General features: G+C 47.6%; 1 protein-coding gene across 4 annotated transcripts in view; it reads left to right on the forward strand.

Moving 5' to 3' along the window:
• LOC119166705 (osteomodulin) overlaps positions 1 to 5,044 on the forward strand; it is a 266,385-nt gene extending 261,341 nt beyond the window's left edge. For all 4 annotated transcript variants that reach the window (XM_037418028.2, XM_075882423.1, XM_075882424.1 and 1 more), the window contains exons 3-4: positions 2,879 to 3,008; positions 3,436 to 5,044. In XM_037418028.2, the coding sequence (XP_037273925.2) occupies positions 2,879 to 3,008; positions 3,436 to 3,448 (143 nt within the window). In that variant the 3' untranslated portion in view covers positions 3,449 to 5,044. The remainder of the gene's footprint in view (positions 1 to 2,878; positions 3,009 to 3,435) is intronic.
• The last annotated feature ends 9,031 nt before the right edge of the window (positions 5,045 to 14,075 follow it).

Here is a 14,075-nt window from a genome sequence, read left to right on the forward strand (position 1 = left end):
CGTATCATGTAAGAACATGACTGCATACCACGTTCATGATGCACTCACGGCTATCCCGCTACCTTCTTTTATACCAAAATCAGTAATTTGAGACGTGAATGGATGACGAAGGCAAATGACACGTCAAGACTTGATAATCATGGTACCTGGGTCCTGTAAAACATGACTACTTGCTACGCTCATAGCGCGCTCCCGGCCGTTCCGCTAGCTTATCATATACCAAGTTTAGTATAACGTGATGTGAATAGACGGTGAAGGTAAATTACACCTTCAAACATGCTAAATATGGCATGCGTGTCTTGTAAAACATGACTTCATGCCACGCTAATGAAGCACTCGCGGCCGTTTCGCTAACTTCCCATATACCAAGTTTGGTAATTACAGCCCCGCCACGGTGGTCTAGTGGCTAAGGTACTCGGCTGCTGACCCGCAGGTCGCGCGATCGTATCCCGGCAGCGGTGGCTGCCATTCCGGTGGAGGCAAAAATGCTGTAGGCTCGTGTACTTAAATTTAGGTGCACAGTAAAGAAACCCAGGTGGTCGAAATTTCCGGAGCCCTCCACTACGGCGTCTCTCGTTATCATATGATGGTTTTAGGACGTTAAACACCACATATCAATCAATCAATTAAGTTTAGTATTATATGATGTCAATAGACTGTGAAGGTATATGAATGGTGGAAACATGATAGTCATGACATATGTGTCATGTAAAACATGACAACATGCTACGTACATAGCTCGCTTATGGCTGTTTCGCTAGCTTCACATATACAAAATTTGGTATTATGTGGCGTGAATGGAATGATAATCGTGACATGAAAGTTATGTACGGCACAATATATATGCTTACCACTGCTGCGGCTGGTATTTCAAACATTGGTGGTATCGTTGTCACGAGACTATAATTATATTTGCACATTATGTAGATACCTGAGTGCGAATAATAATTAGAGTTGTGTCTCCTGTGTAATGCATCTGTGGGCCTCGTAATGTTGTCTTAATTTTGAAGTGAGATATCAACCTTTATCATTCGTGCTTCGCATATCATGGATTCCTACTGTACGTGGGATCTGCCAACCTTTTCCCTGCTAACTTCTTCCTGTCTCTGGCAATTTTGACATTGCTGGCTTCAATGTGCCCGCACTGATGATTTGGCATTTCCTGTCCACTGACGAGTTCCGCGCTCCTGCTTTAGGAACTAATCAGCTACTTCTATGTGAGTTTTACCTCAAGTGTATACGTTGCGGGCGGTTTAAGTGCATGAAGAGTAAACACAAAACATTTGTAACAAAGAATAGGCGGCAGGCAATGCCTTTAAGGCTGTACTGTATTTTATTGACATTTTTTACCAATAAAATATTCTGTAAATAGACCTAATATTGCACAGTGGTACTCATTCGGTATCTGGACTGAGGATATACGTATTAGTATTTACTAATCACTACTGAGATATACGATCTAGTAAATAGATCTACGGCTCGCCTGATAACGTAAAATAAGGTTAAGGACAAAATTACTTCTTGTTCCGTGAAGAGGCGAAAGCCAAAAAAACTTCGTACGAAATGAATGACGTGTATGCATCACTCGCCGCCTGGTGATAGCAGGAATTAATAGAACCGGATGAATTTCAGCACAACACATATACAAAACAATAGGTCAACCCTACACGTTCAATTAGGACTTACCGCACCGACATAAAAGCACCTGCGCACTCGTGCCGCCCTACCGATGTCGGCTGTTGGTGAGAAAGACTTAATCAGCCGCGCCCCCTGCCGCGCTTATTCCGAGCTTCCCCAAAGCTTGCCTCCAAAGCCACTGTGCGGCGTGGTGGTTACTTCGCAAGCTTACCTTTGAATCCTGATCATGGAGTTAATATACTGACTTTAGAGGAAAACTGGGATGGAAAGGCTATAACCACGGAAGATTGATTGATTTGTGGGGTTTAACGTCCCAAAACCACCATATGATTATGGTGGTTAGGGCTCCGAAAATTTTGACCACCTGGGGGACCACGGAAGCGCTGATATCTTAGAACGTTGTCATTGTTGCCGTCACAATAGTTTCGAAAAGCTGTAAATTTAGACGTTCACTTTCACAGTACAAATCGTAAACAATTGATGATATGTGTGGTTTAACGTCCCAAAACCATCATTTGGTTATGAGAGACGCCGTAGTGAAGGGCTCCGGAACTTTTGACCACCTGGGGTTCTTCAACGTGCACCCAAATCAGAGCACACGGGCCTACAGCATTTTCGCCTCCATCGTAAATGCAGCCGCCACAGTTGGGATTTGATCTCGTGACCCGTGGGTCAGCGGCCGAGTACCTTAGCCACTACACCACCATGATAAGGTGACTTTCGGAATTTCAAGAATTACCCATTTACATATACATACACATGAATGACGGCGGTGGTAGCGATGGCCCACCAGTCGAGACTGTCCATGTAAATTCTATCGCAATGGAGTAATTAAAAGACACGCACTCGGCGTATCTCTTTGAAAATACCCTTGGTATTCCATCAGGGCCCCAGGCTTTCTTCGGATCTAAGTTCAACAGCTGTACAAACACGCTCTTCAGATAAAGTGAAAGAGGCTCCACAGGGCAAGCGCAGGAATAGTTTATCTCGTCTGCGACGTAACTTGGTGCATCTCTATTAGAGACTGCATCTAAAAACTCGTTTATACCATCGGCTCCCTGTTTTGCATCTGTCATAGGAGCATCTTCTATATTTGTCTGGTATAATTTTGATTTCTTAGCTGGCTGTACACATTTTTGAAGAAATAGTGTACAGCTGGCTAGGCAGATAACTTGACTTTTCTGTTTGTACAAAATGCAGCAGTTCATGAACGTACCAATTGTTTATTTTTTGCCTGCAGATAATCCAATCGACTGCAACGGAACCATCTCGTGGATGCTGCAGAGCAACGCTCGTCACAAAGTCAGCGGCACGTGTGCGGCGCCCCCTAACTTGGTCGGCACGAGGATTAGCGATCTGGACGACAGCAGGTGAGCGGCGTGGTCCAGGAAGTTCTTCTTTGGCAGAATAGTGAATGAACTTGCAGCGAATTCGAGTTCATCACTACTTTCGATGATGCAAACTTTTATAGATATCGTTTACTATAATAACGTGACACAGAATAAAATAAAACTTACGCATCGAGACTATAGGCTTGACAACACCAGGAGTTATCATTAAATTAAGAAGACAGCATCACATGAATGAGAAAATCTAAAACGGTCGCTGAGATGCAGAGATCCTTCACCAGGAAGCTGCATACCTCGTATTGCGAAGTGCAGTGATCGAAAAAAAATAGAGTGATTGGGGTGCTTGTGGGAATACTTTTCAAAAGTTTTTTTCCTACAGTCGTATGACACAAAAACAATTGCAATATAAGCCCTGTCATTAAGGGAAATTGTACTTCTTTTTTCGCAGGTTGAGAAGATAACAGCAGACGATCTATTCGCCAGTGTGCACAGAGAACAAGTCAACGCGCCGGCTGCTTTCGAGTGCCAAAAACAAAGCAGTACATCGCTAAGCAGAGGGCACTGATCGAACTAGGCTGCCAAGTCAAGTTCTACCTCTCATCACAGGGAGGAATATTCGCATTGCATCGAGACATTTCATCCACACATCACGCTTCGCTCTGTGCGGACCAGCAGATACGCGAAAGTCAAGACAGGACAAATGTGTACTGTAGACCGCTTGGCTCGTGCTTACGGGCACCGTCGTGTGACTCGCGGTTATGCCACAGTGCCTTCCGCATAAGAAAGCGCACATGTGCGGGCGACTGGAGTGAGCTGTGGTGCGTGCTCGGACGACTGAACGAAGGATCGAGAGCTGACGGGAACCAGTGCAGGTTTTCTCAACATTCCGACGTGCTCTTCTATTTTCTCGTGGTGTGGTGATATGAACGGGCATCTGGGGGCACGATCGTCAATATGGTTCTTTCTTGTGACACGGAACCTAAAGCACATCTCCGAACGGTGGGGTTCTCTTTCTGTACATGAACGAAACCAACATAGCTCGGAAGTGGCAAGTTGCCTGCCCTAAGTGTCTAAAAATTAGAAGGTAATCTACGATGCCATTTGGTAACTTGTGCAAGAACACAATACAGGAAAAAAGAGTTACAGTGTCGCAGTGGCTTTTCCACATGTGTACACGAAGAAGTAAAAATTGCCACTAACTTGGGTGAATGTAGCCGCCTGCACGAAGCAAGCGGCAGCTAAGAATTAATGTTCGAAGGATTAAATCAGTCGTTAGCACGCTGTAGCATCTGTTCACAGCCTCAGCAAGAGCAAGATCTGAAAGAATCGCAAGTCACGAGAAGGCAAGGTGCTATAGAATAGCCACAAGGGTTTTATAACGCTGACTGTAAACGCTTATAGTTCGCGTTCGTAGGGCTTCATGCATCACTTCGTGGATTGCCCATGTATCGGTGTAGAACGCGGGTGTATATAGAGTCATTCAATTTCAAACGATTGCACCATTGACATTCTTCTGTCTTTTTTATTTTTGCCAATATTTAATTTAGTTTTCTTTTTGTGAACATTTTGTGTTAACAAGAACACGGAGATCTGAGCTGTAACGGATGAGTGAGCGTCAATAAATATGAACAGAAGATTTATGTTCAACGCTAATGTAGACATTGTCGACGTTTTGTTTCAAGATCCTAGAGATGAGAGTCATAGCCCAGCGTTGGGCAATTAAGGTGGCTGGGACGTTCTAGCAGCCAAGGTTGCATGAATTGTTCGTGTCACTGCGGCAGTTGAAACGAGCAGGGAACACAATGCCTCAGTTTGGGAGGGTGGCAGGGCTTCGTGAAATGACAGCGCGCGTTTCAAAACGTGGCCTTCCGTCTATCATGTTCAACAGCGGACAGCCTCGGCTTTATATGTGCACGTGTTGTCCTAAGTGTTGACACTGTTTGCACCACATGCATACTTGTTTAAAAAAAGTGTTGCTCCTCTGAAACAATATGTGGCACGACAGTTTTCTGGTCATGTAAATATGATGACAGTAATAAATGATTTTATGCACCAAGCACATTCTCTCCAAGGCACTCTGAAATACTAAAACTGATAGAAGATTTTTCCAAGCATTGGGAGCTCGTGAAAGAAAAACATACACCTGGAAATGCGTGTAGGTTTTAGAATTATCTGCTAGGCAAAAGATCCTGACATGCATTCAACTGTTGACTTGCTGGCACGTCTATTTTAGTCCAAAGGGTCACACATGCCATCTACGTTGAGTGCGCATCCATGTTCTGCCGCACATTCCCGTGTCTACCTTTTTTACTTCGAAGCGCTGTGTTTATCGAGAAGAGCACCGCCATATATACGGGTATAGTTATAATTACCTTCTGATCAGCTATCTTATACGATAGCTAAAAAGGAAAAGTGTATGATGCTCAGAAGGGGTGGATCACTCGACTGATCGGTGACCGCGCAAAGGAGGAGCCGTAGTCCGGTGAAGAGACGCTTTATTGCTGCACTCAGGCGTCTGCCCGGGTCCAAGCATGAACCTCCGCTCTCATTTCACACCCGAACTCCCCCTTTGGAACCCTCGGTTCAACAAAGTGTATGCACACACGTCAATCACATGTGCAGGCTTGCATCATCAAAACCAATCGCTAAAACACTTTCATAACAGACAATGCATTGGTAAAAATTCCGTCACCAAATCAACACACGAGGGGATAGATTCCCCGCACAACGCGTGTCATCACACTCTCTCTCATGTTAGATCGTGTATCGGCTGACATTCTAGACATTTCCCAGGCTCCAGCTCTCACTAAACGTCGCTTCGCACAAGCTGCCTGAAACGCGGTGAGCAGAATGTGTGCGCGTGAAAGCAAGGCACCCCACCATCGCAAGAACACTAGGTAATAAGGTATAGGGGGAGGCAGCCCTTTGGTCGCGTTAATTCTAAACAATTTACATAAAACTAGACTATCGCGTTTGACTATAGGTTCTTCTGAGAGCTCTTCCGGGTACGTTTTCCTCTTTTTGTCCCAAACTGAGGCGACTTTGTTGGCTCTGCTTACGACCATGGGAACGACTGATGTCCTTTTTCCCATGACCGAGTCATCCAGATTCCCCTTGGTGGAATCTGGATGACTCGGTCATGGCGTCGTTAGTAGAAGCTTATCACAGTAATCTGGCTTCCACCCCGAAGAGTAGATGACGTATGTGACGAATTCTTAGGGAAGTACTCCTTGCCCATACAAAGGTACTACTGTAGCTGGGGAACGATCAAGCTATGCCTCGCTGTTGTTCGCAGCCTTTTTTTGGCAAGCTGCTTTTTTCCCTCTCCAGCCATCGCGTTTGGGCGTAGAGTTCAGCCTTGTTTTTGCGGCGTGGAAAGGTGACACCGAGGTAAATTTCATGTGTCCTTTGTCAACGTTAGTCGAGACCTGCAAATAAAGCTTCCGTGTGTTTGACGCTAACCGCATGTCTGAGTGAGACTGTGATGCGCTTCAAGCGCGTTCCGTGGAGTACATCGTCAAGTTGTCTCCTCTGGTGTCCCCACATTGCTACAGCTCCGATCACGCCGGTGTGGAGCGCAAGATACAGACAGCGCGTTTGCTGAACCGTGTGCCACTGAAGCGCTTGCAGCATGTTCCAACCTTGAACGCCAAAGTAAGTTTACGCCGGCATGCTTGTGCGTGACCCTGAAGAGCCAACAATAGACAGTTATAGTATACCGGGCTTAGCGGGATAGCAGTCTTGCCGTGATAGCGGGATTAAAGTGCGTATGCGCCGATACGTACGCATGCGCGCTATTTTTCAAATTGAACGTTACCGTGTTAGCGTTGTGTACGTAAATATAGCGGCGATTTTGGAGGCCCACTTCGAAGAGATTTTAGCGTAGTAGTTGAAAGATTCACTTTGTCGCAGCAAACGACTGTTTGAAATGGCTTCGCTTGCCTTCAGTTAGCTTCGAATGCCGAGTATTGAGGATACAAGAACATAAACATTATTTGTTGAATCCAGACGATTCGAGTCTGGCGTTTTTTAGTGGGCATGGGCACCCACCGCGGATACGGTTCCGAGAACTTGTCTCAAAGCGGCTTCCTCGGCACGCTGGACGGCCCAGAGTTGTGCTGTCAGGTTCGAGCTGAGCAGTGCGGCTTTCCAACGCGAGCGGAGGCTGGCGGTAAAAGAGTGAGACGAATCGGCACTGTTTGAATTGTTTATTAGGCCCTGACACTCCCCCAGCATGTGAATAAGGGTGGCAACCTCGCCACATGACGTGCATCTGTTTGCAGTGTATATGTCTGGATACATGGCGTGCATGAGTCTGGGGTTTCTGTATGAATCTGTTTGTAATTGTCTGAAGTGTACCGCTTGCGTTCTGTTTAGCCTTTCGTGAGGGGATGGGTATATGCGTCTTTGTAACAAGAAATGTGTGGTGATGTCGTGAAACCTGGTCATATGATCCTCCCATGCCCAGATGTCTGCAGTTCCCCACGGGGGTCGTCGTCTTCCGGCGATGCTCAATGAGTGAGGCCTCAAGCAACGTGGCGAGCCACTTCGTTGGGTGTGCTCAGTCCGGTGTGTTCGGGATCCCTAACAGGTGCCTTCGGTTATCGAAGTCGACCTCTCCTGAATGTATGGGATGTCGTTGGAGTAGGTGAAACGCCTCTTGCGAGATGCGTCCGTTGGCAAAATTGCGAATTGCTGTTTGCGAATCACTAATCACGTATGTGACATTGGTCTGTGTGAGGGCCAGTGCCATAGCCGCTTGCTCTGCCGCTTCAGCATGTGCCGTGTTCACAGTGAGGCTTGTGATATATTTGCCGCGATGGCTGGTAACTACCGCCACGAAACTACTTTCATTGGTATAACGCGCGGCATCAGTGAAAACCACTTCAGTGTCGTTGCAGTAGCTTTGAGTAATGCCTCGTGACCTGGCTTTACGCCGTCCCGTGTGGTGTTGGGGGTGCATGTTACGAGGCAACGGAGACACGTATACTTGCTCGCGTACCGATCTTGGAATTTCGACTTTAATGCCGTGCTGCGTATGGTACGTGATGCCAAGTTTTTAGAGTAGGTGTCGGCCTGGGCGGGTCTTGGATAGGCGCTCGAGCTGAGAAACTTGTTGCGCCTCCACGAGTTCCTCGAGGGTGTTATGCAACCCTAGCTCTTGAAGTTTGCTGGTGCTCACTCCGGGCGCCAGTCCCAACGCGAACCTTTACGTCTTGCGCATCAGCGCGTTAAGCTTGTCTTTTTCCGAAACTGTCCAGTTGTGAAACGGGGCCGTGTACATTAGTTGTGGAATAACAAAGGCTTGTATGAGTCGTTTGACGCTGCCTTCACGCATGCCGGCATATTTGTTCGTGATGCGTCGGATGAGTTGCATCGTGCTGGTGGTCTTTGCCATTATCTTGCACAGTGCTTCACCATTGCCGCCGTTCTGCTCAATCATCATCCCCAGTACCCGGATCTTCTTTACCATTGGGACTAGTGAGCCGTTTGATGATGTTAGTTTGATTACTTGTTTTTCTGAAGGTACGTAGTCATTGGGCGGGCGTCCCTTTTTCACCGGTCTATATAGCAGTAATTTGGATTTTTTGGCCGAGCAGGTGAGTCCCGTGCCTACGAGGTAATGTTCCACGCATTATATGGCCGCATGTAAGCGATCCTCGATCGCTCCGTCACTGCCAGTTGCCGTCCAGATCGTAATATCATCCGCGTATAGCGTGTGATGCAGTCCATCAATTTGATTTATTCGCTCGCGTAACCCCAGCAGGACCAGGTTGAAGAGCATCGGTGAGATCACCTAGCCCTGCGGTGTACCCGAGCTTCCAATGTTGATATGACATGATTCTAGTTGTACAACTCGCATGCATGCGGTTCTTCCCGTGAGGAAATCTCGGACGTAGTTGTACACTCGCATTCCGAGGTTCAATCTGTCTATTTGTCGCAATACGGCGTCGTGACGAACGTTATCGAAGGCATTCTTCAGGTCCAGGCCAAGGATGGCTCTCGTTGAGCACCCAGGATTTTCTATGATTTGATGTTTTAGTTGCAGAAGAGCGTCCTGTGTTGAGAGTTGTCTTCTGAACCCAGTCATTGTGTGTGGTAATAGGTTGTTGTCCTCGAGGTAATCTGTTAGTCTATTGAAAAACGCATGCTCCATCAGTTTACCTACACATGATGTTATGGAGATAGGGCGCAGGTTTTGCCGCTGCATTTTCTTGCCGGGTTTCGGCATAAGTAGAATTTGTGCTTCTTTCATTGGCTGGGGTAACTTTCCATGCACCCAACGCTCGTTATATAACCTGTGAGTTTCTCTAATGATCTCCTACTATGTCTCCTACTATGTCGTTGTTGTTTTCAGCGGCGATGCAGTTGGGTCTTGACTTGCCAGTCGTGCAGTAACCAGGCGTCTATTCTATCAAACCCAGCTGTTGACGGCATCATCAGCGTCACCCTCTCGATGTCCCGCAGAAATTGATCGGTCCATTGCTCAATGTCTTTCATGTCTTCAATCTGTTGCTTGTCTCAATTTTTCGTAGTAGTTCCCGATTGGTGATTTTCATTTGGCGACCGGCATTGTGTTCCTGTGGGCCACCTTCTGCTTCTATAGAGATAATGTAATGGTCACTGCCCAAGTCTTGCATGGTGTTTCTCCAAGTCACCTTTCGTGTATTGCACGTAAAGGTAAGGTCCGGCGTGGTGTCAGTGCTGACGCTGTTGCCCTGCCTATAGTTGGTGCCACTGGGTCAGTGACCAGCTTGAGACCGGCGAGTTGCGCAGTTTTCCACAAATTTCTGCCTTTCGGCTGGTTGTGTTTGTAACCCCACGCCGTATGCATCGCGTTGAAGTCGCCTTCAATGAAGAGTTGTTGCCCCTGGGCGATATCGAGTGCACATTTGAAGAGGACGTGAAAGCGGTGTTTGCGGCATCTCGGACTGCTATAGACGTTGAGTACGAAGGTGCTGTCGGCTGTCTTACGCGGTGGAATTAGCTCTACGAGGACGTTTTCAATATCATTGACGTGGGTGTCATCTACGATAACCGTGAGCTCTCGCTTGACCAGTGTGGTGACGTTTGGCCTCTCCGTCTTGCCTGTTATAGACTGGTACCCTAAAAGTTTGGCGGGGCCATTTGTTTCCTGCAGTATGATGATGTCTGGGCGTTCTGGGACCGTTTTCAGGTATAGTTGTAGGTGCGCTCGTTTGTTTTTGTAACTTCTGCAGTTCCACTGCCATATTGTATGTTTTTGTTTCGAAGAGTGCCTTGCCATGGTTATGTGGTGCAACATGTGTGGCGCCGCTACGCTATGTGACGTCACCAGTGCGCTGTTGGCAGCTTCTAATCTGGACAATCTGAGATAAATGCTCCCCAAGCTCTGTTGAATCGTACGCGTGATAGCCGCCGTCATAGTTTTCTCGAGACTGCTCACGTGAGCCTCGAGTGCTTTCACTCGGGTGTCGCCTGTTGCTGCGCGCGTACGCTTGGGACGTACTGACCGTTTAAGGGAGATAGCCGGTCCGCGTTTAGTGTCAGGGCCTTCGACCTCACCATCCTCTATGAGTTTTTTTTGTGTTTCCTACATTGCCTGTTGATCAGTCTCGCTGTGAGCGGCAGACTGGAGCTTCTGTAAGAGCTCGTCTTTTGCGTGTATGTGTGCCTGCATGCATTCCATTTGCTTTTGCATAGTTTGTATCGTCTGTGTTAACTGAGCTATCTCCGCCTCTATCTTATTGTGTGTTTTGACACCAGCCTCCGCGTTTGTTGCGCGTTTTTCTTTGACTGCATCTGTAAAGCTCACTGAATCAGTTGCCTTGGCGTCCCTCTTTGGGGTCCGTCCAGGTGTTCGGCTGCGAGCTCGGCGTTGCTGCTGCTTTCGGGGTCCCGGTGTACGGCTACGAGATCGGGAGTGGCTTCAACTGGGTGTCTTGGATCTTGAGCGTAGCTTGCTGGTGGAATAGGTGGTGGCAGTGGCCTCTGCCTCCTCGTTGGACCTGCGTCGTTCCATTGTCTCCTCGTCACGATGTAGGGCGTTTTGTGCCTTGCACGGCAGTTGCAGTCCGCCGTTATGTGTGCGCCCCCGCACAGCTTGCGATGGGGGGAACGCTGGTGGTCGGGGCCTGGGTTAGGGGTGTCACGACCACGACAAACTTTGTCCTTGGGCTTTGGGCAAACGTCCTTGTGGTGACCAAGTCTCCCGCAGCAGTGACCCATGTCGACTTGATTGCGATACAAGGTGCAGCAAAGGAGACCGCCACCGTACCTGACGTAAGTGGGCACTCGGAGTCCTTCAAACGCCACTATGACGGTCGTGGTGTTACTGAGTCGTTTGGCTGCCAGGGCGTAAGAGTTACGTGCGTGAACGATGCTGGTGTGAATGGACTTTGCGTCTTCTTCCAACGGTATACCCTTGATTATTCCCTTCATCGTGTTGTCGGGGGCCGTCTCATACGCACTAACCTCGTGGTGGCAGTCGCCAACGGTGATGGCTTGAAGCTGTCTGCACTTATCGGTGTGCTCACGACGATGATATTTTGATGGTTGTTGGAGCACACCGTGTCCTCCCCTGCTTCATGGGCTGGTACGTTGGCCGCGTGGTAAATCGCCGATGCGAGGCGCACGGTTCCAGTGGTGGCCACGTCGAGGCCTCCTCGTGGTCGTATCACAATCTTGAAATCGCTCCGTGGGAGTAGTGGCATTTTGCTCTTTCTAATGACTTGCTGTTAGATGTTACTCGGTTGTCGACGCGAACGCTGTCGGTTGCAGTCCGCTCCCTCGCCAGTGCAGGAGGGGGCTCCGTTCTGGGTGTTGCTCTGCGCGTTTGCGCGGTTAAAGGGGTCGTGAAACGCTCGCTCCAAAGCGACAATGCGAAGCCACCAACGTCCACACGCACTAACTAGGTGACGTTATCATAATTAATTCTTTGCCTATCAAGGAACGCGGAACTTTTCGGTACTTGCGAGTGCGTGCAACTGGGACGCTCATCAGCGTCTTTGTCATACGCAATCAGCGCTAACTTGAACTCTGACGTCATATTAAGCAGCGTCCTTGTGGGACGCGGATTGCGTATGGCAGACCCTGATGAGCGCCTCTTCCGCGTGCTCGATATGCCATAGAGTTCCGCGTTTCTCGATAGGCAAAGCTTCTATGCGGGTACACTCGGGCTGATGATACAGTTAGCGCATGTGGCTGCCGTTGGTGCCGCATTGTCGTTGTAAAGCGACCATTTCACGACCCCTTTAACTTGGGTCTTAGATTCGATGGTGCACCAATCCGTGCCCTCCAGAAACTCTTCGGGGGAGATATCCTCCCCGTTCACTTCGACTTCCATCGTTGATTGGCGAAGAAAGCGCCCGCGTCAGAGGAGACGCTCAGCACGTCTCTTCGGGTGGCCGGCTTGCGCTACCGTCGGGCCAAATGGGCGCGGGTTAAAAACCTCTAGAATCCGGCAAAAAGTCCTTTCCAACCATTGAATTTTGGTTTCAGTAGAATCCTGCTGACTTCCTGCACGCGTTGTTGTAAACTTCATTGGCTGAACGACCGAAAATCCCTGGCAAATAGTTCTTGAAAGACGGAGCCGATGTGATGTGCGTCCGCTCTCTTCGGCGACCAGCGCGCCCTCCCCGTATTGAGGATAAGCTATCATATTTTTTGAGATAGTTTCACATTTTGAACGTTTTGGCCTCACTGAAAAATCGATGTAGACGAAATGGCAACAGAAATGTTTTCACGTTTGGTGCATGGTTCACATTTATTTTTTTTAGTATTATAAGATAAATTCGTTGTAATGCTTCGCGCGGCAACACAGGCAAACAATCTCGTTTTCTTTTCCATTTCACTGTTCTTTAATTTATCAACCCTCTGATTAGTGGTGCCCCTATCCAAGCTGGCACGTGAACGATGCAAACGCTATCCCGCTAAACTATAAGACTCGTTCGCAATGAACGTTTGCTTCACCGAAGCGCCATTCCCTTAACCTCCACTATCACGCTAACGCTAAACTATAACTAGTAAACAGTTATACATTACCGTTAGCGTAATAGCGGAGGTTAATGGAATGGCGTTACACTGAAGCAAACGTTCGTTGTGGACAGCTTCTTATAGTTTAAAGGGATTTAACAGTTATAGTTTACCGTTAGCATGATAGTGGAGATTAAGGGAATGACGTTACGGTGAAGCAAACGTTCATTGTGGACAGCGTATTATTGTTTAGCAGGATTTAACAGTTTTAGTTTACCATTAGCGTGACAGTGTAGGTTAAGTGAATGGCGTTAAAGTGGAGCAAACCTTCGTTGTGGACAGCGTGTCATAGAGTAGCGGGATTTAACACTTATAGTTTACGGTTAGCCTGATAATGAAGGTTAAGGGAATGGCGTTGCGGTGGAGCAATTGTTCGTTGTGGACAACGTCTTATAGTTTAGCGGGATAGCGTTTACGTAATTTAAGTGCCCCAGAATGGACGATGGCGCCAACTATCAAGTGGTTAATAAATTAAAGAACAGTGAAAAGCAAAAGAAAACGAGAATGTTTGCCTATTCCTCCACGCGAAGCATTGTTACAAGTTTGTTGTAGTAATAAAAATAAATAAATATGCACAACTCACCAAACGCAAAAACATTTATGTTGGCGATTTGTTTACATTGAGCTTGTAGTTAGGCCTAGACGAGTTAAAAATGGGAAGCTATCTCAAAAACTGCGCCAACTTATTCGTAATACTCGTTGATCGAAGCTAACTGAAGGCACGCGAAACCATTTAAATAGTCGTTTGATGTGAACAAAGTGAATCTTTCAACGACTACACCAAAGTCACTTTGAAGCAGGCGTCCCAGAGGATCGCCATGTTGTACGTACACCACGTACACCTACGCCACCACGGTAACGGTAAATCTGAAAAACAGCGCACGTACCGTAAGCGGTACGGGTAACGTACGTATCTGCACCCGCGCACATCGATCCTGCAATCACGGTACCCCCGGTATCCCGTTAGGCTCGGTATACTATAATTGTCTACTGTCTAACATATATATTTAGTGGTCTTGGCTTACCGTACCGTAAATACGGAAAGGGCCCATCGTTGTCGGTGCGCAGATTTTT

Source organism: Rhipicephalus microplus, unplaced genomic scaffold, assembly GCF_043290135.1.
Source record: "Rhipicephalus microplus isolate Deutch F79 unplaced genomic scaffold, USDA_Rmic scaffold_12, whole genome shotgun sequence".
Taxonomy (NCBI): domain Eukaryota; kingdom Metazoa; phylum Arthropoda; class Arachnida; order Ixodida; family Ixodidae; genus Rhipicephalus; species Rhipicephalus microplus.